General features: G+C 41.4%; 1 protein-coding gene across 1 annotated transcript in view; it reads left to right on the forward strand.

Moving 5' to 3' along the window:
* ADRA1A (adrenoceptor alpha 1A) overlaps positions 1-24,404 on the forward strand; it is a 50,825-nt gene extending 26,421 nt beyond the window's left edge. The window contains exon 2 of the mRNA XM_004685374.1: positions 23,875-24,404. Within this exon, the coding sequence (XP_004685431.1) occupies positions 23,875-24,392 (518 nt within the window). The 3' untranslated portion in view covers positions 24,393-24,404. The remainder of the gene's footprint in view (positions 1-23,874) is intronic.
* The last annotated feature ends 349 nt before the right edge of the window (positions 24,405-24,753 follow it).

Consider the following 24,753-nt stretch of genomic DNA (forward strand, 5'->3'; position numbering starts at 1 on the left):
GCCGTGTTAGAACCAAATCGAGAATCGGAGAGCACAGAGGCCTGTCTGTTCTGCTCCCTTTTTCTTTACCTGACTGTACACACCATGCTGCCATTTCACAACATATATAAATATGGCCCTGCCCCGGCGCTGGGGCTTCCAGGCTGGGCCTTCCCATCCCGTCCCTCGGACTGACTGGCAGGTGTCTTACCTCTGGGGATCACCACGATAAGGCCTCGTTTCTGTAGCAGCCCACTGTCAGTGACTGGGCACAGAGCACAAAGGATCAGGGCAAGATGGGGACAGGAAGAAGCTGCACCCCGCACACTCCCTGCAGGGCCCCTCAGAGACCTTGGCCAGTTCTCTGAGTGGAATTATGTTCTGCTTATCCCTGAACACAAATTTGGAGGAGAACTGACACCCATTAGTGATATGTCCAGATTGGAAAGGGGAAGGCTGAGGGGTCCATTCTTAATGTTATGAGAATCTGTCTCAGATATTCAGTGCACCGCCCCAAAATCCGTATGTTATGATCTCAGATATTCAATGCACCCCCCCCCCAAATCCACGGTGTTTGATGTGACCTAGCACCCCCACAGCCTCTGCACACTTCTGTGACCAGTGCCGGGGGTGGGGGCCACTCTCTGCCAGGCGGACAAGTCCCTGTCTCCTGGCTGTGCACTGGGCATGAAAGCATTGCAGATTCGGTCTCTCCCTGCCTGGGCATCCTTGGTCTCTCCTTTTTCATGTGTGAAATTAAGTTGACCCTTTCTGCTATTGTAGTGACACAGAATCATTATCCCTAATAAGCATTTCATAACTCAATCTATTTTTGCCAATTGTTTAAATCTTTCTCATTAGCTGTGTTAAGTGTGCTATTATCTTAATCTCCTTAACGCCCATGTGAGAGTTTGCTAAGTCAGCAGGGGATCTTGCTTTGGCTGCCAAGGGTACATGATTAGATCATGGATCCAGAGCCCACAAATCCATCTGCCAAGCATATTTCTGTATAAAAGACTTCCTTAAGAAGGCCTGTGTGTGAGAGAGAGGCCCCAACCCACTGGCCCCAGCTGGGATTCTACTGTAGCAACCTAAGTCAGTTGTGGAAGGCTGCAGAATCGCCAGTCTTCTGAAGGCATTCACATGAAGCCCAGAGGGAGTAACAGACACTACAGTAGAACTCGGACCATTATTTCATTAAGATTATCTCAGAATAGGAAATAATTTGGGCCTTAGCAGCTGAGATGTCTGTGGGTACACAGCTTCTCTGTTCATTTCCTTAAGTCACACATCATCTCTGTAAACTTCAGTTTGCCACACCAGGGATATCGTATTGGTTCTGGCCTCCAGGCAACCTGTATTTGCTTTCACCTTCTATGAACTTGTCCCCCTTTTGTGTCTAAGGGACACTGTCTGCCTCTAGAGTGCCATCTTTTCATGTCACGTCCTTTTGGCCCAAAAGTATGTCACCCTCATGCTCAAGTCCCAATGACCAAGTGTGAGGTTCTGGATATGGCGAAAGAGAGAACTGCTCAGAACCAGCTTGTCATGAGGGAGATCATTGGAGCATCATAATTTCATGCCCATGTACTTCAGGCTTGACCCTTTCTCTGAAACAGGCACCTCCAGAGCTGTCTCTGAGGCTCAGAGGCAGCCAGGTGCAGAGAGGACAGGCCATGGGGTCTCTTGGCTTCTGCCTCCCCACAGGGGGCCAGTGGACACTGTCCAAGGGGCGCTCCTTGGTGTCTGGCAGGGACAGCACTAATTGGAAAATCCTGAAGTGGTGGTACTCATACTTTGGTGAGCATAACAATGACCTTGAATGCTTATTTGAATACTGATCTCAGCCCGAGCCTCAGAAGTCCTATGTCTGGTGTGAAACTGATGAGTCTTTGTGGTTCTGACTCACACAACCCTGAGGTCTTCTTCATGCATTCGACATCCATTCTCCGTGCAGCACGCCAGCCCAGCCCTCCTTCTGCACCCCAGCATTTGCAAATGAGATGCCGCTCTTTCCCTAATGAGGCAGCCTCTACTGGGTTTCCTGAACCATAGAGCATGTGGGTTTGCCTCCAAGTGGAATGAAGGGTTACGGAGTGACATATTCCTCCAGGTTTAATTTCCTATTGGGATATTCCTTTAGCCACTGTTTTCAGTGTTTTGTCAGTTGACTGTTAGGTTACTGTTCTCAAAGACCTGAAAGAACTGAGTTAACAAAGTTGCGACTCATGCCTAGCTTTAACACACTTAGAGTGCTGGCTCTGGGCAGGTCCCTATTACCATGTGCTGGAGAGCTAGCAAAAGTACAACCAGGCCCTGCTTGGTGGCGCAGAGGGGTAAAGCACAGCACTAAGAAGCTAAAGCCACTTCAGCATGAGTTCGATCCCCACTACATGGTGCGGCAGAACTCTCCTGACCTGCCCGCTGCTCCTCTCAGCAGTGTACGTCATCAGTCAGCCTATTCTGCTCCCCACTCTGTCTCTGGTGAATCCTCTCACCATCTCTGCACCTCTGGCCTGTACCCCAGTTCTGTATGCATAAATAAATAAATAAATCTTAAAAAAAAAAAAGCACAGCCAGCCATCTAGTGAGTCTGACATGTACCTCTCAAGACAGCCTGAGCTGGTGCTAAGGGCGTGATCAGACCAGAAAGAGAGGAACATAGACCCGAGGAGCATAAGCCTAGGAACCAGGATCCTTTTAAGAAATGGAAGTGTTTTCATTTCTTTAAAGTCAGTATTTAAAAGCAAAATTTTATGCCAAATAAAATGTACATATATATAATATATTCATTTTTATATCAACAGTCATAAGATATAATTTTAAATATCTCATCTGAAATAAGGAGCCCATGATGTAAAGTCACATGAGCTATGAAAAGTCACATAAGCTATGCCCCTGCTGTTACCTCCTGGTTGGAGGTGACCCCAAGAGGGTGGTAGCGCCCCTAGTAGAAGATGCCAGGCTCCCTGTATATGGTAGTCAGCTGAGCTGCCTGCCAGTCAGAAACACCAAGCTATCTGTTAGAAATAGATTCAAAATACCATTCTATGTGGTGGTCATCTCAACCAATTACTCTGGCATTCCCCATTCATTTCCTTTGGAAAAGTGAAGAACTTAGGATTGCACAGTCTAAGGAAGATCACAGAAAGAAATTGAACTTGAACTAGCAGGCACAAAGTACTGGTTCAGCTATCGTGCACCAATTTCTTTATCTGCCTGATAAGAGTAATGACAATTTGCAGGTGGATTGGTCATCTCCTTAGAAAAGAGATTGTTCTTTTCTGATATGTGTTTCTGATATGTGTTTCTGATATGTGTTTCTGATATGTCGTGGGCCTGCTCAGTGCCTGGAACACTGGAAGAACTCCATACTGGGTTCTGTGTTGAATTGAACCATTGCACCACGAAAAGCTATTTATGTGTATGTCCAAGCTCCTGCCTTCATGCAAATGTCTTTTTGTGTTGCTCAGACGTATTTTTTTCTGTTTTAAGCAGGCACAAAGTAGGCAACTAAAACTGTGCTTAATGTTACACCAGGAAATCTGTGTAGGGTACAAGAAAGATGGGAGTGTTGGTCTACCCCCTTTAGGGTCACACCCAGTTAGGATTGGGATTTGAAATTATATGCGCAATGCAATTTGTATATACTTGTGAATTACACTTTATTTTTTTCTAAAGAAGAAACAGGAGTTATGTGAGGGGTGAAGTAGTTAAGAACAGCTTTGGAGAAGATGGTGCTTCCCCTGGACTCTGGGAATGAGTAGGACTTAGGTGGAAGGAATTAGGAAATCCTGACAGGAATGGCTGATGATGCATAAGTGGGGTAAATATGGTCTTTGGGGGCTGAGGGACCCTAGGGTGACCAGTGAAAAGTGCCCATGGTCAGTTTGTAGGTGAGAAAGTAGGACAGAATTAGGAAATTGGCAGGTAAGCCAGTCTTCCTCCTTATTTGCCTGCACACCTTCTGTAAAATAAATAAACTCTCTCACTTCAGTGTTGGATGAAGGATTCTTACAGGCAGAAAGGGAAAAAAGAAGGCAGAGTTGGAAAGCAGGAAACAAGCCCCAGGGTGTGGGGAGTAACAAGGAACGGTAACCCCAGTAAAGATCACAGAAACCCTCCTCAAGATGGACCCTTCTTCCCCCCACAATCCAACACAGACTGGGGACTGAGGAAAGTCTAGCGGTCTAGCTTAGCATTCAGAAAAATCAAACGCTGACAGAATGGAGCTGGCACGATGTGACTCCAATAATTCGCTGCCGCGCTGTGAGGCACTAGCTGGTTTAACAACCACAGAAACACTAGGAATCCAATGTGCAATTGGAAATGGAATATTCCCACCCTTTTTTTTGGTAGAAGATCAAGAAGCAGGCATGCTCAGGGATCAGAGAGCTTTGCTGTCTTTCCCCTAGAACTAAAGATGGACTCATTTGACATGATGTCTACCTGTTCTCCTGCAATTAGTGTTTAAGTGACTGTCTCTGGGTATTAGTCACTCTGTGGAAATGAAACGATGCTGTGGTAATTGGCTATGTGGGTTTCTTCACTCCCCTGGGTATTTCACTTGGCTCAGAGAGCATCTTTTTACATAGGCCCTATCTGCACGCTTTATTTAGCTAATTAGAGGGCTTAAGGGAATGAGCTGGCATTGTGATCAGAGGGAGGGGGAAGGAGGGGCACAATATCATAACAGGAACATCATTTGATTGAAACATCTGGGTTTTGTCCAAACTAATAACTAATCTATTATTATTTCTTTTCTTTTCTCACTTTGGGCAGTTGTGTTACATATATTGCCTTATTTAATCCTCACCATAGCTTTTGATGTTGGATCGTAATGCCCTTTCTAGAAATGAGAAAAGCAAAGTTCAGGGAAGCTGCCCTGACTGAGGTTGCCAGCTGCCGGGTTTCAGAATGGGAATTGCAACTCTCATTGGCTTTAGTTTCCAGGCTCTACTGTCTGTTCTTGTGTCCAGGTACTACATAGACCTGTGTCACTGAAACAAGTCACTTCAGGTCTGTCATCATTTCATTAACTGTTCATGGTTCTGCAAAGATTTGGCTTTTCTAGAAACTCTGCCTTTCATTCTGAACATGTGGAAACTATTAAGCATCCTTTTCACCAATTCCTTTCTTTTGTTCCCTATCTTTTTTTTTTTTTAAGATTTATATTATTTATGCTTACAGAACTGGGGTACAGGCCAGAGGTGTGGTGGGTGAGAGGATTCACCAGAGGCAGAGTGGGGAGCAGAACAGGCAGATGTACTGAAATACACTGCTGAGGGGAGCAGCAGGCAGGCCAGGAGAAGTTTGTCACACTATGTGGGTCAGCTCCCTGGCTGGGGATCGAACTTGTGCTGCAGTGGCTCCTGAGAGATTCATAGTGTGTAGCTTTAACTTGTTGCACCACCAGGGAGAGCCCTGCTCCCTATCTTTTTTGTTCTGCTTGTCTTCTTTTTTCCACACATCCAGACTAGGACCAGTAGTAACAGATGTGGGAGCAAGGCAGGGAAAGGGGAAAGAAGCTTCACCTTCTCTCTCACCTAGTCACTATGTGTTCGTGTTTTAAACCTGAGCAATGCTTTCTTCTGGATGAGCTCAGAGCATCAAGATTTAGGGAAATAATCCCAGGGCCTGGAGTTTCAGGTTTTATTTCTACTTCTGCTGCCATCTATGGTGAGGCTTTGACCAAATCAGTCTTCTTATGCCTCTAAACCCCATCTCTTCAGCAGTAACTGTGATATGCTTCAGGGAGTGGTGATTTCTTGAAGCTGCAAAATCATCAATGTCAGGTGTAAATAATGGAATCAGGGGCCCAGTGTGGTGTTCATGTTGTCCAATTTACAAGGAAGAAAAGGAGGTGAGCTTTGTGGTGACATTTAGTTGGTGACACAGTATGTCAAGAATCTAAGCAAACTGGTACCCTACCCAACATCCCTACAGTCAGGCCTCTGGCCCACGTTTCAACCATAGAAGTTCTTTTCCCTCATGGAACTCATACCTTCCAAAAAAGCTCTCAAAAAGCTGCAGCTACTTTTCTGGATAACTTTTGAGGGGAGTTGGAAATTGGGCTGAGCAGGAACCCATTTTTCATTCTCACTGGTGACTGACTCCATAATGAATTCTGCAAGTCAAAGATGAGTGAGGAAGCAGGTGAAATGTACTACCCAGGTGGGTCCTGGACCTCCATGTGGGAAGGGGTTCAGCAGTGGCAGACCTGTCCCCTGTGGCTAGAGAGAACACTTCGTAGAAAGTGTAGCCATACATTTTGTTTCCTATTGCTATCCTTCATTTTGTTCACTTCTATTTACTCTAATATTTACACCTTTAACAATAAATATTAGTTCTTACTTGAAAGAGGAGATTTGTTGACCAGTACCTAAATGTCTTTGAGTCATTATATTGACTACAACTATCACCTTAGTTTTAGGTATCTTCAAAGCAGTGTTCTGTAATTTTCTTTACTCTGGTAAACCCGTTTGTTATTCTTATCCTTGCTTATAGCAAATATTATGAAAGTTTTATATCTTCTCCCCCTGTTTGGATATCTTTGATAGTCTTTTCTTATCTAGTTTCTCTGGCTTGGACTTTGAACACGATGTTGAATGACAGTGGTGAGGGTGGACATCCTTGTCTGTTTCCTGATTTTAGAGGGAAAGATTTTAGATATTCACTATGGATTATGTAACTATTTGAAATCTTGTTATATACAACCTTTATCATATTGAAATACTTTTCTACTACAGCCATTTTGTTGATAGATTTTAGCATAGAAGGACGTTGAATCTTGTCAAATGCTCTTTCTATATCTGTTGAGAAGTTCATCTGATTACTGTTCCTTTTGTTGATGTGGGATATCACCTTTATTGATTTGCATATGATTACTTTTTTTATAATCCTGCCTCAAAAAAAGTAACCCTAGTTATGTCACTAAAAGTCATTTTACCTTCTCATTTGGTGACTTGGTCTGGATTGCCTACCATGGATATAATGGGAGAGATCAAATATTTCTACATTTTTGCTCCTTCAAAACAACTCCCATCACTCTGAAACTCTGATTTAAAAAAACTTCCTCTAGTATCCTTTACTATCAAGGCAAATATAACCTCTCATCACTTGCCCTTTGACTTGGCACCTTGAAGAACGGATATAGTTGTGGCTAATGCCAATTGTAGTTGGACTATAGCAGTAAACTGAGAATTTCATATAGCAATTTTTTAAATCAGCTGTACTATAAAAAAGCAACCTCTTTTTGGATGCATTAAGAACCAACCTCATAAAAAATAAGTTATGTTTATTTTATGATTTTCTGGTACTAAAAAGTGCTCTTCCCCACTCAAAGACTATCTCATAGACCTTATTGATTTCTAAAAATTCTCCATCAAAAATAAATCCCTTTGTTTCCTGTTAACATGAAGGTATCACCAGGAAAGTAGCATCATTATTATTTAAATCTCAGTATTAGTTGCTTGGTCGATTTTTTCTGAGTATGTATCTGTTGAAAGAGTATGGAGAAAGTACAGAGAAAGCCCCGCAACATGTAGATGAAGAGGAATTGTCATTGCTAAGAGTAGGAGCAGAGGAAAAATGGAAATTATGGGAGCATCAAACACAGAATAGAGATAGACAGACAGAGATACTGTAAAAGGTAATAGTAAAACACACACACACACAGAAAAGACACAATTTTGCAGAGGTTGCCCCTATTTTCTTCTGGTTGGAGTCTAGTTTTCTCAGTCGCTCACTTCAATAAACCACATTGTCTTCTTCCAAAAAGAAAATACGTAAAGTACAACAAAAATATCTAATTAGACTTTTATTTAGGAAAAAAGCTTATGTCTTCTTTTCTTTCTTTCTTTTTTTGGGCTTTGTCAGGCTTTTAATGATCCTTCTACACCATTGGTAGTGAGGCAACCAGGGGTAGGATATGCAGGGACCCAGGGGCCAGGAGGCTGGCGGGCCTCCCTTTTTTTCTTTTTTTAGAGATGCCAACATCTGTAAAATGTTCACACCTGCTTTATTTGTATTAATTCAATGACAAGAAGCAAGCCAAATGTCTATCACGTTTAAATATATAAATACATTGTGTTATATTCCTACAGTGGATTTCTATGCAATAGTGAAAAAGAACAAACCACTAATGCACATAACAGTATGGGCAATATGGGTGATTCTCCCTGATAGCATGTTTAGTGAACAAAGTCAGTCACCAAAGACCACATTCTGCTTGCTCCTCTTACAAGAAGCTCAACAGCAGGTCTAAATAAGCTGTAATATTACAGACTGGAGCAGCTGTTAACTTTGTGGGGACTGTTGACTAGGAGCAGACTTGAAAGAGCTTCCCACATCCAGGAAATATTTCTGGATTTGGTAGTAATGTCCTGTGTGTACACAAATGTTTAAAATCACTTAATGGGGCCCCCTGTGGCACAAGGATTAAAGTGCAGCACTTTGAAGCTATCCCCAGCCACAGCAACATGATTTTGATCCCCAGACAGGGAAGTGACCCACATGATGTAGAAGACCTCTCCTGTCTGACCCTCTGCTCCCTTCAGTGTATTTCAGTAGCTCTGCCTGTTCTGCTCCCCACTCTGTCTCTGGTGAATCCTCTTACTTCCTGCACCTCTGGCCTGTACCCCAGTTCTTGTATACATAAATAAATTTTATTTTATTTTTTTTTTACAAAAGTTTATTTTTACATCATTTTGTACATTTTTTCCATCTCGATCATAAATAAATTTTAAATAAAATAAAATAAAACCATTTAGTGGGTAGTGACAATTTAGATGGTTTAGTTAACTCTCAATTTTTTAATACAAAAATTGGAGAGTTTTTCCCCACACAGTTTTGTGTGGTGGTTCCTAGTGGCAATAATGACTGAGGAGGGAACAGGGTGAGGACCATTTTGTCCTTAGGCGGCTAGAAGGTAAGACCCTCCAGCCTTCTATTTCAAGAACCTCACACAAAATGGCAAAAAAATGAACACACTCAGAGTAAATCTATAATGTTGTAATGCTTGATGTAATGTCCCATATGGATTTAAAGCATTCCTTTAAAATCATGTTAACTCCATAAAATAAGTTGAGCCCACACATTTGAATTAAATGATGAAAGAATAAAATGTCTTTTCTATGTGAATCTTAATTTTTTCCCAAAGTACTGTTTCAAATAATTGTTTAATCACAGTTTAAATTTAGGTAGCCCTTTTTTTCTTTTCCTTCAAGCCATTTGGGATTTTTTTTAAATAGGAAACTTACTAGTTAAAATAATTTTAAAACCTGACATCAGAGGAACAAAGATCTCTCAGGCCAACGTGATAATTCAAAGGAGACTGTATGTTGGGGTTGAAGGATGTGCCTGAAATAGGGGCTCTGTCTCTATGCCAAATATTTATGAACCAGTTGACTGACTTCAAGGAAAATAGCTGAGCATTTTTGAAGGTTAGAACATTCCAGGTCTGTCATGCCAGTGTGGTATAGGACTGGGACGTTACAAAGGGCTTGCCTTCTAATTTGGAAGGCTTCCAATCATCTAATTTTGTTGAAGCTTTAGTTGAGCTTCTTGAAAAATTCTCCACCATTTCCTTCCTTACCATATTGCTGGAAGATTCCCACAGATGGCTCCATTCAGAGCACACATGCAGCCTGTCTCCTTAATGAGACCGGGTGACTGTTTTAAGCTTGTTGCTTGTCACCAGCTCTTAGGATGAATCAAGGAAAAAGCACACAATCATGATTACATTTAGTAGAAATTACAGTGGGAATTCAGAAATGTAGCATGAAATTAACTCAACGTGAATTTGCCATAATTGCTAGTACTTTCATACTATATTTTGTTGTAAAAATTATTTTGTGTCCTTGAAATGACCACAAGTTGGTCAAGGTCTTGGCTCTATTTGACCTCTGAATCTATATTTATTATTATATGTTATATTACCGCATATTATATATTACTTTATTATATATGATTGTATGACATATTACTATATTATTATACTATACAATATAGATGATATAATCTATGTGTATATAGATTTTTTTTTAATAGTTAAAAAAGACACAGAAGCCAGTGAGTGAAGGAAAGGAAAACAGCTGGTTTTCAAAGAATGGTTTTTAAACCAGAATTCCATAGCTGTGGTATAAGTTGGAAAGTAAGACACAAAAAAATGTAATTGTCTAAGAAAGACGTTCTATTAGCTGTCTAGGAAAACATAAGACCAAATTCTTAAAAGACCGCCAAAATTATATAGCACACCATTTGGAGAGGTACGCCACGTCCAGAATTGTCATTTTTTTCATTTTTGTGTAAACAGTTGACATCATTTTGCATTTTTTGAGGTTAAATAACTCTTTTGAAGAAAAACACTACCTTTGCATTCTGTGCATAGCACCGTGCCCAGAATTTAATAGACAGAAGCTTCATGCATATTTATTGACTTTATGTGAACTATATACTTCAATGAAGAATAAGGTTTGTGTTTTTACAAATGACTTTATCATTCCATGGAATCCTCCAGAGTCTCCTACAACAGTTTACTCTTCTTCTTTTTTCCCCCAAAGATTTATTTATTTGTGCATACAGAATTGGGATACAGGCCAGAGATGCAGAGGGTGAGAGGTTTCACCAGAGACAGAGCGGGGAGCAAAACAGGCAGATCGAGGAAATACACTGCTGAGGGGAGCAGCGGGCGGGTCAGGAGAGGTCTGCCACGCCATGTGGTCACCTCCTCCCGGGCAGGTGGGGATCGAACTCATGCTGAAGTAGCTTTTGATTCTTAGTGCAGTGCTTTAACCCATTGTGCCACCAGGGAGGGCCCGGGAAGGTGGTTTTAAGAAAAAAGATAGGTAGGATATGTGGCCCCCATTTACACTGATTTTCTTAAGATTTGATTCCTAAATTGAAATGATTTAATTTAGTGGCATTAGGAAATATTTCAAAGCCACAACCCAGAAATCTGTGGAACTCAGCTGGAGTGCATATGAGTGTGTGTGTGTGTGATTACAAAGCTAATTCTAATGCACACCCGTGGTTTGATGCTCACTGATGGACTTTGAAATCCCAATTTCATGGTTTCTCTCTGTTAATAAACAATAAGAATAAATTTAATTTCTATTTGACCTATAATTGCTATAATTTTTCCCACATGTCCTCTCATTTGTTCTCTGATGTAACTAGCCTCTGGAGCATCAGATATTCTTCCAATAAAACAGATGGAAGTTACCTGGCTTGTTAGAAGTCATTCTGGAAACAGACCTCAAACTTTTAGAGATTTTCTACTTTATAAGATCAGCTGTTCATTAAACAAACATGATCTATGTTAGAACAATTCTGGCACCCCTGGAGTGACTGCATCCCCAGGCTGACACTAGCCTATTTTCTGTCATTATGTACCTTCTGTTTCTTGATGCTTCAGTCTTGGTCCACTGTTTCTGGAAGCTTTTCCATTTCTTCTCAAGGCCAGCATTACCAGATAAGGTCATTGAAAGAAAAGACAATTACAGGTCAATATTCTAGGTGAATATAGATGCAAAAAAAGTACTTCAGTAAAGCATTGGAAAACTGAATTCAATGACTCTTTAAAAATATCACACATCATGAACATGTGGGATTTATCCTGAGATACATGGATGGTTCAGCAAATGCAAATCAATAAATGTTATTGATACATCACATTAACAGAATAGAAGATAAAAGATATTATCTCAACAAATGCATAAGAGGTTTTGAAAAATTAAACGCCCAGTCATGATAGTCTCCTAACAAATTAGGAATGGAAGAAATGTGTATATAAACATAATAAACATCACTTGTGATAAGTTCACAAATTACCTTATGTCAGTCAAGTTGAAATCTTTTAATCTAAGATCAAGAGCAAGGATGTCCATTCTCATCACTATTCAGTCTAGTAGTTAAAACCTTAGCCAGAACAGTTAGCAAGATAAAAAAATAAAAGCATCTAAATCAGAATAAAAGAAGTCAAATTTTCAACAGAAACAGTGTTATAACTAGTAAATGTATACTCCAAATAATAAATTTGCAAAAATGTCTATTATTCCCTTGTGAGATTTTTGCTTTCTAATTCCAATCTATGAAATATTTCCCTGCTAAAATGTGTGCTATTCTGTGGTTCCTTTAGAAGCTTTGTAATGTTAGCTTTTTATCTTTAGGTTCTTATCCATATCAAATTATTTTATGTGTGTGATACAAGGTACAATTAAACGTTCATCTTTTCCCATATGGATATCCAATTTTTCCTGCCACCCATTTGTTGAAAAGACTGTTCTATCACATTGAACTGTTCTGTATCATTGCTGAAAATCAGTTGACTCTACAGTTGTGTATCCTAGATTCTTCATTCTATTATTACACTCCTATAATACGGTTTGTCTATTATTACACTCCTATAATACTGTTTTGATACTACACCTTTGCAATAAATCATTAGGTTAGGAAGCATAACTCCTCTAATTATGTTTTTCATTCCCAAATTGTATCAGTAAATTTTAGATGATTGATATTTCCATATAAATTGATGGATTAAAATTCCTGTTTCTTCATACTCCAGGTTTGATCATTTCTGTACTTCAAAGAATGTATCCATTTCATCAAGGTTGTTGAGTTTATTGGTGAAAAGTCCATAGTGTTAATTCATTATCCCTTGAAGTTGAGAGCACAACAGAGATTCCAGAGGCTACACGTGTGGGCACTTTGATCAAAGAGAGGCTTGAACACATACTCTAGGCTCAGCTGAGACTCCAGAAAAGCTTACCGTAGAAGAACTACTCCTAAACGCAACGATAAAACCTAAAGCCAAACTCCCAAGTGATCTGCCTGTCAGGTCCTGCGCAGACACTGCATTATGCCGGCACAGACGAACACTTGGCTGTAGGTTCTAGGGGACGCATTTATAGATGCCTGCACAGAACTCTCTTCTCTGGGGCTCTGTCTTACAGATTTCAGATGAAACCCCCGAGCAACAGCTTCTGTTTCCTTCACCCAGAGAGAGCTTCCCTTCCCTGTGCCACAGTTTAGAAAGTGTCCTCCGGGAGAGGACACTCCCTTCTCTCAACAATCAAATCTCTAAATGCCTAGAAACAGGTGCTCCATAGATGGTGTCCAATATGTCTTTTCTTTTTTTAAGATTTATTTATTTCTTCATACAGAACTGGGGTACAGGCCAGAGGTGCAGGGGCAGCGAGAGGCTTCAACAGAGACAGAGTGGGGAGCAGAACAGGCAGATCAACGAAGTACACTGCTGAGGGGAGCAGCGGGCGGGTCAGGAGAGGTCTGCCACACCATGTGGTCTCCTCCCGGGCAGGCGGGAATCGAACTCATGCAGAAGTAGCTCTAGATTCTCAGTGCTGTGCTTTAACCCGCTGCGCCACCAGGGAGGGCCCCAATATGTCATTTCTTATGGCAGAAGAATATGTCTACTGTGTCATAACTAGAATTCAATTTAAACTTTTGAACAATATTTATTAAATAAACAAATACAATGTAGACATTCTCAGGGATTTTAGCTGTGAGATCCACTTTTGAAACTGGGCCCTATAGAAGATATTGTTAAGAATAAAATATGAATAGAGTAAAAGACATGCTCTGAAAAAATCTCCCTAGGCAGGAAGATAACATACAGTCACATGCCTGTGGTTAATAAATGCCTTAAGAAAACAATCAGTTCACAGCACAAGGAGGATGATTCATTTTGACATGAGTATGGTAGTGGGTGAGTGGTATTTTGGAAAGTTTCTTAAAGAATTCACCTTTCATTTTGCTATTAAAGAATCATAACTTATATAACCTCCCAAATAGCCTCTTTTTGTAAATGTTAAAATGTTTTAAAATATTTTACAGGCTCTGTGTCTCATTTGCAGGCAGATACTACATACACACACTATATATACACACTATATTTATCACTAGATGCCAGATTTAGTCAAATGAATTGACTTTTCCTGCAAGTGAATTAAATGACATGTCAAGCTATCTGTACTGTTTTCTTGATCTGGCAATTTAATTGGGGAATGAAAACCACTTAAATGTAAATGAAAATAAGCAGGAGATAGGAGGTGGGTGAGAACTAACAATGTTTATGACTTGTGTAAGCAAAGGGATAAGTATATTTAATCTGTTTAATATATTATAAATCCTTCTAAGAACACTTTTTTTAAAATGTGGGCTTATAAAGCTGTGCTTTTCTGAGTGAGAAAGACTTAAAACTTTGGCCCTTTACTTTGTCCATCGTCAGCTAAAAGAGCAGATAATTTGTGCATCACTATAAGTTATTCAAAACTAAATTACATGTCAGTGTGGATAATCTGACTTTCAGCCATGCACTTAGCTTGACAGGTTTCTCTATCCCCCTGGCTTTCTTTCAGAGCCATAGACATGATAAGTGTTACTGGTTATTTTTTTAAGCAACTGCCATATGTTGACCACTTTTGAAATTCTCCTTGAGTTACACTTTTTTTCCCAAATTCTTAGTAAACACTTGAATATAGCAGTTTTTATCATGTTGGTCTTAGGTATCCTTGGCACTTCTAAAAATCCCAAAAAAATGTTTTGTTTATGTGTGTCTTATCTGTTGTTGTTAATGTATTAGAAATTAAAGCTGAGAAATTTGTTTAGTTGTATTCTTTTTTACTGATGCAACATTGCTTTACAATTTTGTAGGCAGTGACTTTTGGGGTTGTTTTATTTTACGATTTTTTTGTTGTAGTAACAGAAGAATTTTTAAAATATCTATTAATTACTTTTAAACAACACTAGCAAACCATTATATATTAACTAGAGTAACATTTTTGCATGTAAAGAAACTATATTTTCCAAATTAACAAGTAGTGGAAAGAGTAATATTATTTCACATTTTGATAAATCTCTTTAAGCTACATAAGACAGCTAGATCTTCAAATCTGCTTCTGTATTCAATCTACTCCAATAACATACTTCACATCACCTCCAGAATATTCAAGTGTACACTCAAGAAAGAATGAACGTGAAAAAGCAAATAATGGCCCATATCACTATGAATATACTTCTCACCTTGCAGCCCCTTTAGAAGAGAGCACTAAGGACTGACTCTCTAATGCAACTCCCTTCATTACTCACTCGATGCATAAGTATTCACTAAGTGAATGCCTTCTGCAAGCCACACATTTATTCCCTTAGGATTAAACTATTATATATGAGCCACTGTAACCCTAAGCCACATCCTAGTGACTAGTTGTATCACTCAGCTAATAGTTATGCAAGTGTTCACATGCTCTTGGTTATAATCTTCTGTGATACTAACTGGAGACTTGAATGGGCAACTGGATTGCTGTACTCTACTAACTGGTTTAAAGCAAAGTGGAATTTTGTTCTCCCTGACTCTAGATCCCATATAGAATATGTGCTTGCACTTGAATTCACAAGAGTCATTGTAATGATTTCATCAAGGAAGATATGATCAGCTATGTTTTATCAGGATGTCTCTGACTAGAAAGTAAAAAGTAGCTTGGAAGGAGGTAAAACTAAGCAAGAAGTTCAATTAATAAGCAAGAAGCCTCATTAATAAGCTGATCAGGGGCTTAACTAGAGAGGACAATGGTCTGAACTAAGGTGGATGTTGACAAGGAGAGTGGATTTCAGTGGTGTAGACTGAAGGGCTGAATAGAGTAGAAGAGGCAGGAGAGTGAAGGTTCGAGGATGATGGACCACAAGGGAAGGTGTGTCATGTACTCAGAATGGAACAGAGGAGAGCAGGTTTTGTGAAGGATGAGGAATTCTCTTGGCTTATGTTAAAGTAAGTTGGTTTGGGACATCAGGAGAGATGTCTGGTGATAGTTATGTTTGCAGAACTGAGGCTCAGGAGCCAGACAAGGTCAAGGATAGAGATTGAGAGTCATTGAGGCAAGAAGAAAATTGAGGTCATAGAAATGGATGAGTTTCCATGACCTCAACCTTCCTCCCTTAATGTACCAGACAGTTCTCAGTGGAGATCGCAGAAGACCTCGTTAAACTTTGAAAAGAATGAAGATGTCCAGCACTGAACTACCTCAATGTGGCATCCACGGAAAGATGGTGACAAGGTCAATTCCTTTTCTCAAAGGTGTCTGTAATCAAAATAGTGCCACACTCTATGGCAATTTAAAATTAACGAGCAAATTTCCCCAGTCTCTTCCTGCATTTTAAAAGTAGTCTGCCCAAGCTGTATTTAGAAACCATGTTACAGTTTCCAAAATGACATCTTTTAAAATGAGCCATTAAAATGCGGTGTGCCTGTTTTGACCTTCTGAGTATGATTCTGATGAAGGTCGGGCCCTCTGCTAGGCTGAGAAGCAGCATGGCACCAAAGATGTCTCCAGCTGAGGCTCATCCAGGCCAGAAGCTGAGAGTAGAAAAGAGAGTACAGCTCAACAATGCCCCTTGAGGGTGGCAACAGCATGGAAGATTTTCCTCTGGGTGACCCAGTAGCTAGTGAGGATACCTGGTGTGTTATTTCCATTAGGAAATTGTCCAGAGAACTCAGTTTAGGCTAGTTACAGACAGTCTGAAGCCATACAGGCCAGACAATCCATCCAGTCCTTCCTGCGAGACTTCAAAAGAATCTGCCTTACCCTTTATACTGTATGTCGAAAGACCCCCAGGCTTTCTCCCTGGGGTACCTGATTTTGGTTGTTTTCTGTCACTGCTTCAGATTCGTGGCCTTTGACCTTAGAATCCCACAGATTTGAGAGCTGCCGCAGATTGCTGCATTTTAATTACTGGCTTCAACCTATCCTACATCACCCTATAAAAGTCCTTTATAAGTACTGGAAGTAATAATTTTATGAAGTGCCTGCCACTTGGTGATATAAAATTATTTGTAGAATGTTTTGCTTTTATGTAAATATGAATGTCCTGAAGATCAGGAGATAAAATTGTTGAAATGTGAGTTAAGACAGACTCTCCATTTAAGAGTGCATATCCAGCTGTAAGTAATTGAAGCAGGAGCTTTATTTAAAATATCATTTATTTCCCATCAACAAATGTCATCCTTTGATTCAATAAACATGTATTAAGTATGGTTTTTATCACTGAGAGGATAAAAATGAAGAAGAAGAAGTGGTGTTTTTCACAATTTGAAAGGCAACCTGCACTCCTGTATTTATAGCAGCATTATTTACACTAGCCAAGCTATGGAAACAACCTAAGTGTCCCCACCCCCCCAAAAAAACACCAGTGTATATACAGATATTTACACTAGTGGTATACAGAATATGGTAATGGAGTACTAGTCAACAATCAAAAAGTCAATAAATAAACAAAACTCATGCCATTTGCAGCAACATGGACAGAACTGGAAAGGATTATGCTAAGCCAGAAGGTGATAAACACCAGGTGTTACCTATATGTGAATATAGAAAAGCCAAACAAAGGATGAGATAAAGACAAAATTTTAAAATCAATGATTGAAAACTGATCATAGATCTTTTAGTTTCAGATGGGGGTGGGGGAGGCTTGGTGGATGGAGGTGCAGGATATTGGCATGGGGGAGAATACAAAAAAAAATTGTGTTGATAAAATCTTTAATGACAATTTGGTGATGGGAAACCCAAGGGGATTGCAACTGAGATGGAAAAGTGCATAAAAATATGGAAAAATAAACTATTATAAAATTTTTTTAAAAAAGAAAAAAATTTTTTTTAAATCTTTAATGACAAAAATTTTTTAAAAAAAGATGTGATAAGAGTAAGTGCCCCAGAACAATCCATATCCACTGGCAAAGCAAGACCTCTTCAGCCCCTGATAAACTTCAGAAGAAAAAAAAGTGGTATGTGTTTTTTAAAAGACTAAAACCATATGGTTGAATAGGCCATGCACTCAACACTATTTGTTATGAACCTACCAGCTGCTATGAACTGTCGTAGGTGTTGAATCAGCACAAATTACTCCCTCCCGAGTTACAGTGGGTTTGCACCAAATACACATGTGCTGGGAGCGTCCCTGTTCTACAAGGAGAAGTACTCTGGGTTTTGCTAGCTGGTAAAGAAATCCATACAACCGTTTGAAGAGCTATACTTGGAGTTCCCAGGCTCACCCCTGATTCTGCAGAGCTGTACTATGGGAGCCAGAAGGACCCAGCAAAGAATGTCTCATCTCCCACTGCAGGAGTATAACTGGGATAGAACGTCTCCCCAGAGTGACCCCTTTCCTCACCAACCTAGGGAAAGCAGGGGTCCTTGACAACAGGAGCCATCAGCCAACCTCCTCATCCCTGGAAAAGGAGCGCCACTCCCATCCCACACTAGGCAGCCCCAAAGCACCCAGCATGTTCTGTTCACCTATTGTATGCTCTCCCCACCACTCACTGCATCCTCCTCACCTTGACTACTATTTAGGCTTCCTGCCAGAAACCTCAGAAGACTTAACATATAACTCTCTCAAGAGAGCAATCACATCCCTGCCCTCTGAGACACAAAACGAGAACCTTACGTCAAGCCCCAATTAAAGAGGAGAAGAGAAAAGCAGGTGAGGGTCTTCCAGAGTGGCACTGAACTAACAGCTGCTCTTCCCGTTCATGGCTTTGACCCTCTCCTCAGGTATGTGGGCTGAGAGGGTCAGCAGCCAGAGGTTCAGCTTGTTCTCGACACACCCTTATTCCCAGGAGCAAGGGTGACCATCTCCCTTGTCATCAAGACTCCAGTGAGAAGTCGGGAGAAGCCGAAGACCTCCCTGGAAAGTGAATCTCTGTGTACCAACAGACTAAGGTTTAAGTTCCGGGATGTCTGGCCATCATCCGTGGTCCGAGAGCCTGGGTTGGTTAGCCCAGCCAGCATTTTAGGGATTCCAGGCCATCATTGCAGAAGGTGATCTTCACACAGACTCCTGTGTGGCTGAGAACTGCCCAAGGGCAGCCTGTAAAGCAAGCTCCAGTGACACAATCCATCATCAGCCCAGCACAGAACCATCTGGAAGATTCCTACAGTTTCTCCAGGGTTTAATTCAGTGGGCAGAGTATTCTTTCAGTAATAGGTGCCAGCAGGTCTGAATGTTGCTTAGCACTGGAGTTTCTTGGCCTGGGGAGCTAATGTCTCTTTGTGCGACAGCCTGTATGTGTCCTCTGTCCATTGAATGTCACATCGGACTTGTATCACATGCACAGAAGAGGCCGCTGGTTGGACAAAGAGAAACAATCAAGGATTGTTTTCTCCCATCATCACATAGCATTCGCTTCTCCCTTAGAAGTCTCATTTTTTAAATGGAGTCATTTAAACTCCAGTTTTCAGAATGTGATAGCCTGCAGATTAGCCGTTCCAAAATCATCACCCACTGTTCTTTTTCCGGTGTCTGAACAGTACATTTGACTTTTTAAATGATGTAGTTATTGATGATGCTACTCTCACCCCCTCGTTTCTCATTATCTGCGCAAAATGATTGTCATCCAATGACAACAGCTGAACGTGCTCCCGTTAACAATTCCCCTGTCCTTGTGGGGTTGCTAAATGGCCTGAAGGATCAGAAATGGAAATGGGTGACATAGATATAGTCTGGGTCCAGCCCTAATTGGGCCACAAATGAACCAAGTGATTTAGTGGAAACCACTTCCCCTCCCACCCTTATTATCTTTATCTGTACAGGGGAAGTTGACAGTCTTGGCTAGCCTCGACATTTCTGCCAGTCTTCACATTCTAGGCATTCTATAACTCCAGGTAATTAAAATTTGTCATAAACCAGTGTCTTGCAAAGCTGTCATTAAGATGTCACGTTTTCAGATAGAAACATAGAAACCGGGAGGCTAAAGCCAAGAAGATGACTCATTCCTTGCTGTTCCACACTGAGTCACCCCCAATCCAGAGGAAAGAGTCAAACTACAAGGAGCTCTCTAATCACCAGTCCTGGCTTGGAATTCAAGAGCTCATTTTCATTGAGTTTTAGAGTGAACCAAAGCATGAAGTGGTAAACCCATGTAAGAGAAAACCAGAAAGTGGTTTCCTCCTGTATTGGGGGCACTGAGAACACACTTGGTTGGAACTTCCTACCTGACATAGACTGGTGGCAGGGCCTTGGTTGGGAGAGCTCCCAGTGTCTCTTTTCAGAGTCTACAAATGAGCCCCACATCAGAAATGAACAATAGGGTCCCCCTGAAGAGGGCATCAAGTGATGAAATTTCAGTGGCATCATTTAATATCATCAGCTTCAATTTCCCTCAGATCTAGAGCCAGGCTGTGGAGATGAGGATTCCAAATAGGCATTGTTCAGAATCTAAGAGTGAGGAAGCTGGTGATTCCAGAGATTAATACCTGAGTGTGCACCTCAGTCTAGTCAAGCATTGGTTGGTCAGTGATAAGAGGGCCCTGCAAAGAAAGAGGTCAGAAAGTCTGCAGCAGATCAGATAGTGGGAGGAAAACCAATGAAGGGAAGAGTCCCTGGAGGCTGGGGATTTTCCAAAGCTCCAGAATTCAATCCAGCCAGTTCCCATGCAAGATGACCTGACCTGAAAGGCACAGGGTTCCGGGAATTACTCCAGGAGGGTTTGCTGCTCTTCGAGCAGAGCCTGGGCTGAGGTTGCTGACCACGCCCTGCCATGACAGAAGAAATAGGGGTCCCTGCTCATGTGAGTAATCCAAAAGTCAGATCCTCTTATGACACGTGATCCAAAAATTAGTGTTAGATGATAGGCGATGAAGCAGGAAGAAAAGATAGCAAAATGCCATCAGAGTGAACAGATTCTGAGCCGAAAGGAAAGACACAATGGAATAAAGGCGGGAACAGGACGAGAAATACAGGACCATGGTGTGAGGCAGAGGAGAGCCCAGGGATAGGACCCAGTAAGTTGCAGAAAGTCTGCAGAAACTGTGACCACATGCCTGAAGGCTGAGGTTCCATGAGAGAGCAAAACTGCCTCTACCTGTACAAATGGCGTTTACCACCTAGTGACTGGTCAGAGGTTCCATCCCTATACGGTGGGTTGGAGCCAGACTCCATGCCGGGGAGGGCCAGTGGACAGGGAGAGAAGTGCCATGGCCTTCCATCCCACAAAGTAGCACTGTCAAGACAGAAAGGCTCTAAGGAGGAATCAAGATTGCAGATCGAAATGGTGGAGAATTCAGAGAAAGACGGTGCCTGCCCTGGAAGTTTGAGGCAGAGAAAGAGGCAGCAAATGAGGGGACCTCCACCAGGACCAGGTACATACAGGTCTTTCCCAAAACCGGCCCCCACCCAATCTCCACGTCAAAGGAGAAGAAAAATGAAGGAAAAGACAAGATCTGAGGACATGAAGAATGCAAACCATGAAGAAAGCAATCATTGTCTTTTCTCACCTGTAATTCCTGGAGGAATTGCAGACTGAGTTCTTCTCCTAACCCAGCTGACCAGAAGCTGCTGAAAGAGAATTACCCCTCAAGGAGGATAAACAGCACTAGCAAGAGGCGTGATGTCCTGAAGTTACCCTGGAGGAGTCAGGTTGGCTTTTTTCAATGGGATAAACCAAATGGTGTCATTTCTGGGAAGATCCAGAAGACTCTCCCATTTCACTATTCAAAAGCCACCTTCTAGAAATCTGTCTGACCTCTAAGGTGTCAAGCAGTTCAAGCATCTCAGTTCAAGCATCTCCCTCCTCACATACACCTCAGCTGCTGGGAGGAGACACATCGCACCGAATAGCATTTACCTCTGAGGCTGTGGATAGTAGGGAGTCAGAGTTAGAAAGCCCAAAGCTTAGCTCTGGGTTAACCAAACCTGGATTCTAGGGGGAGGACAGAGTCAGAGAGGAAGGACTAATAGACTATTTTTGAATGCAAAACTGGACTCTGTTAGCAGAGAGTCCTTGAAGGAATCATGGAAAATTCCAAGGCTCCCAAATCACATTAGTATTCCTATTCAAAAATCATACTGTTTTTTCTTTTTCATTCAAAATTTATCACTGTAGATATACCTTAGCAAAAAATTCCAACATCATTTTCTTTTACTTACTGGTGTGGTAGCATGAGTGTATAATATCGTGTGTCAGGAGTGCAGCTTTATACTGCAACATCTATGCATAATGCATTGTGATACCAGTAAAACTCTAGCGTCCCCAACATAGAGTTGACCCCCTTCACCCATTTACCTACCCCATCCACTTCTCTGATAGCCACCATCTTGTTGTCTTTTTTTACTGAAATTCTACCAATAAGGAAGATGCAACTTCCACCTCTCTCGCTGACTTACGACTCGAGAAATCCCCAAACAAGCTAGGTGTTGGTGAGTCTTACTCATATATCCTCATTAAGCCCGGGCCATGGCCTTCGTGAAGCTGGCTCCCTCATCATGTCACTATCACTGTTTGTAGGAAATATTGGACAGTATTTAGGCATCATAACCTAAGATGATTTTTTTCTGGAACTGACACAAAACCACCAGTCATGTTGGCGCTGGTCATCTCAGCGAAGCTTGAAAGGGCATCTTTCCAAATTAGCTTCCCTCATCTGTACACTACATCATGCCCCATGCTCCATCCTCCTCCCCAAGAGATCTGTAAATCCAGTATATTTTGAGATTCCAGAAAGGAAAATAAGCCCCTAAAATAAGGCTGCCCGATTTCAAACCCCAGTTTTCTGAGTAACTGTCAACTTCAATTATCCAGTCTCTTCATTTGTAAAGTGGGCATGTTGATTGGAGATATTAACACTTCATGTTACATTTAATGGGGATTTACTTATATGTAATGTGTAGCACAGAACTGGTTCAAACCACAGTATTCAGAAACTGACTAAAACTGGGAGGGAGAAAGAGAAAGGTGAAAGCCCAGATGCTGTTTTACAACCTATCTGTGTGGAATGAAGAGAATAGGTTGGGATTTTGGAATTTCTAAGCTTTTCTACTGGAACTATGAAGAGCAGAAAATAAAGAACCAGACCCCTTTGTCCACCACCATGTTGGTGCCATATTGGTGCGGCACTGTTATGTGGTGACCTCTGTGTAACCATTATTATTTTTTAATTTGGGAACCTGACTTATAAATAAGATAATCCCTGTTTGTTCCTGCTTTGGCTTTCTGTGGCTTTGTTGCTCTGTTGCCAAAAGTGATAATTACTGTATAAGAGGCTAAGACCTCTAAAAAGTGATTCCCATCTTGTAAATTAGCAAATAAGATACACTTTAGAAAGGGTATTTTAGCCATAATCACCCAATTTGGGACAAATACATATAGACACACATATGAGTAATGACCCAGAGAAAAGTTTGTAGTGAGTCAGAGTAGAGTAAAAGTATTCATGGTAGAAGGCTGGATTAGGCGGAGTAAAGGGGAGGACCTTGACCATCAAGCAACTGACAAGAATTTAACAAGCATGTGGCAGCCATTGAAATATGTTGAGCATACTGTGGCATCAGCAAGCATCCTCCAAGGGATTGAAAATCAGTGCTCAAAAGCTGGTGCACCAAAGCTTTTAAACATGCAAGGGAATTCTCATAAAAATATACAACTCCAGGACTCAGTAAGTGTCTCACCTAATGCTGCATCAAAGAAAACGGGACTATTGAGGTGACCCAATTTTCATGTCAATTATTTGAATAGATTCCAGCTTACTAAAAGTTCAGGCATAATAACATGCATATATAGATTCAGCTGAAGTTTCATGTTTGTATTATTAAAAAGCTTCACCCCAGATATCAAGTGCTATTTTATGACTGAGAACTGGCACAAACCTACACATTGGTTATGCTCCCATAACTGATGTTCCACGCATGGGCCAGATGAGAATGGTAAATATTTATAAGGGCTTACATTCTCAGGAGCTAGTCAGGCCAATGGGAGAAACACATATTTTTGGATTCATTAGAAACTTTTAAAGATATAAAAACATGTTTAGTGGTCTGTTCGGCTTCGTAACTAATTTACCTGTTGGATGATAAGTAACACATAGGAATCTTTGTGTTTTCTTTCAGGCTCTTTCTTCCCTGATTCCAAACCTCCAGAAACAGTTTTTAAAATAGCTTTTTGGCTTGGATACCTGAACAGCTGCATCAACCCCATCATCTACCCATGCTCCAGTCAAGAGTTTAAAAAGGCCTTCCAGAATGTCCTGCGAATCCAGTGTCTCCGCAGGAAGCCATCTTCCAAGCACAGCCTGGGCTACACCCTGCACCCGCCCAGCCACGCGCTGGAAGCTCAGCACAGAGACCTGGTGCGCATCCCCGTGGGGTCCGGAGAGACCTTCTATAAGATCTCCAAGACGGAAGGCGTCTGCGAATGGAAATTTTTCTCTTCTATGCCTCGTGGATCTGCCAGGATTACAGTGCCCAAAGACCAGTCAGCCTGCAGCACCGCCCGGGTGAGAAGTAAAAGCTTTTTGCAGATGTGCTGCTGCATGGGGCCCTCGACCCCTCGCCTGGAAGAGACCCATCAAGTCCCAACCATTAAGATCCACACCATCTCCCTCAGTGAAAATGGGGAGGAAGTCTAGAGGACAGGAAAGGTCAGAAGGGCGAGGGCGTGATCCCAGGCACTCACTCTGCTCCCCACACAGGCCAGTTTTCTCTTCCTCGAGGTGAAAGAAACCCATTATCCAGGAGGACCATCTGGGAATGGCGTCCGGCAGGAGAGCCAACTAACAGGCAGGCTCGGGCCCTGGGACAAGGTTGGGTACCACACACTGTCCAATTCCAGTGACGGTGGACAGCGTTTTCTTGAGGCTCATGCTCTCCTGGTCATCCTCTGAGTCCACTTTCCAGGTCTGGGCCTTTCCATGAAAATTACCATGGGAAATAGTATCACACACTATCCAAAGACTATAAATATAGGGTTATGATTTCATCATGAATATT

The sequence above is a fragment of the Condylura cristata genome, unplaced genomic scaffold, assembly GCF_000260355.1.
Source record: "Condylura cristata isolate star-nosed mole 26May11 unplaced genomic scaffold, ConCri1.0 scaffold00018, whole genome shotgun sequence".
Lineage (NCBI taxonomy): Eukaryota > Metazoa > Chordata > Mammalia > Eulipotyphla > Talpidae > Condylura > Condylura cristata.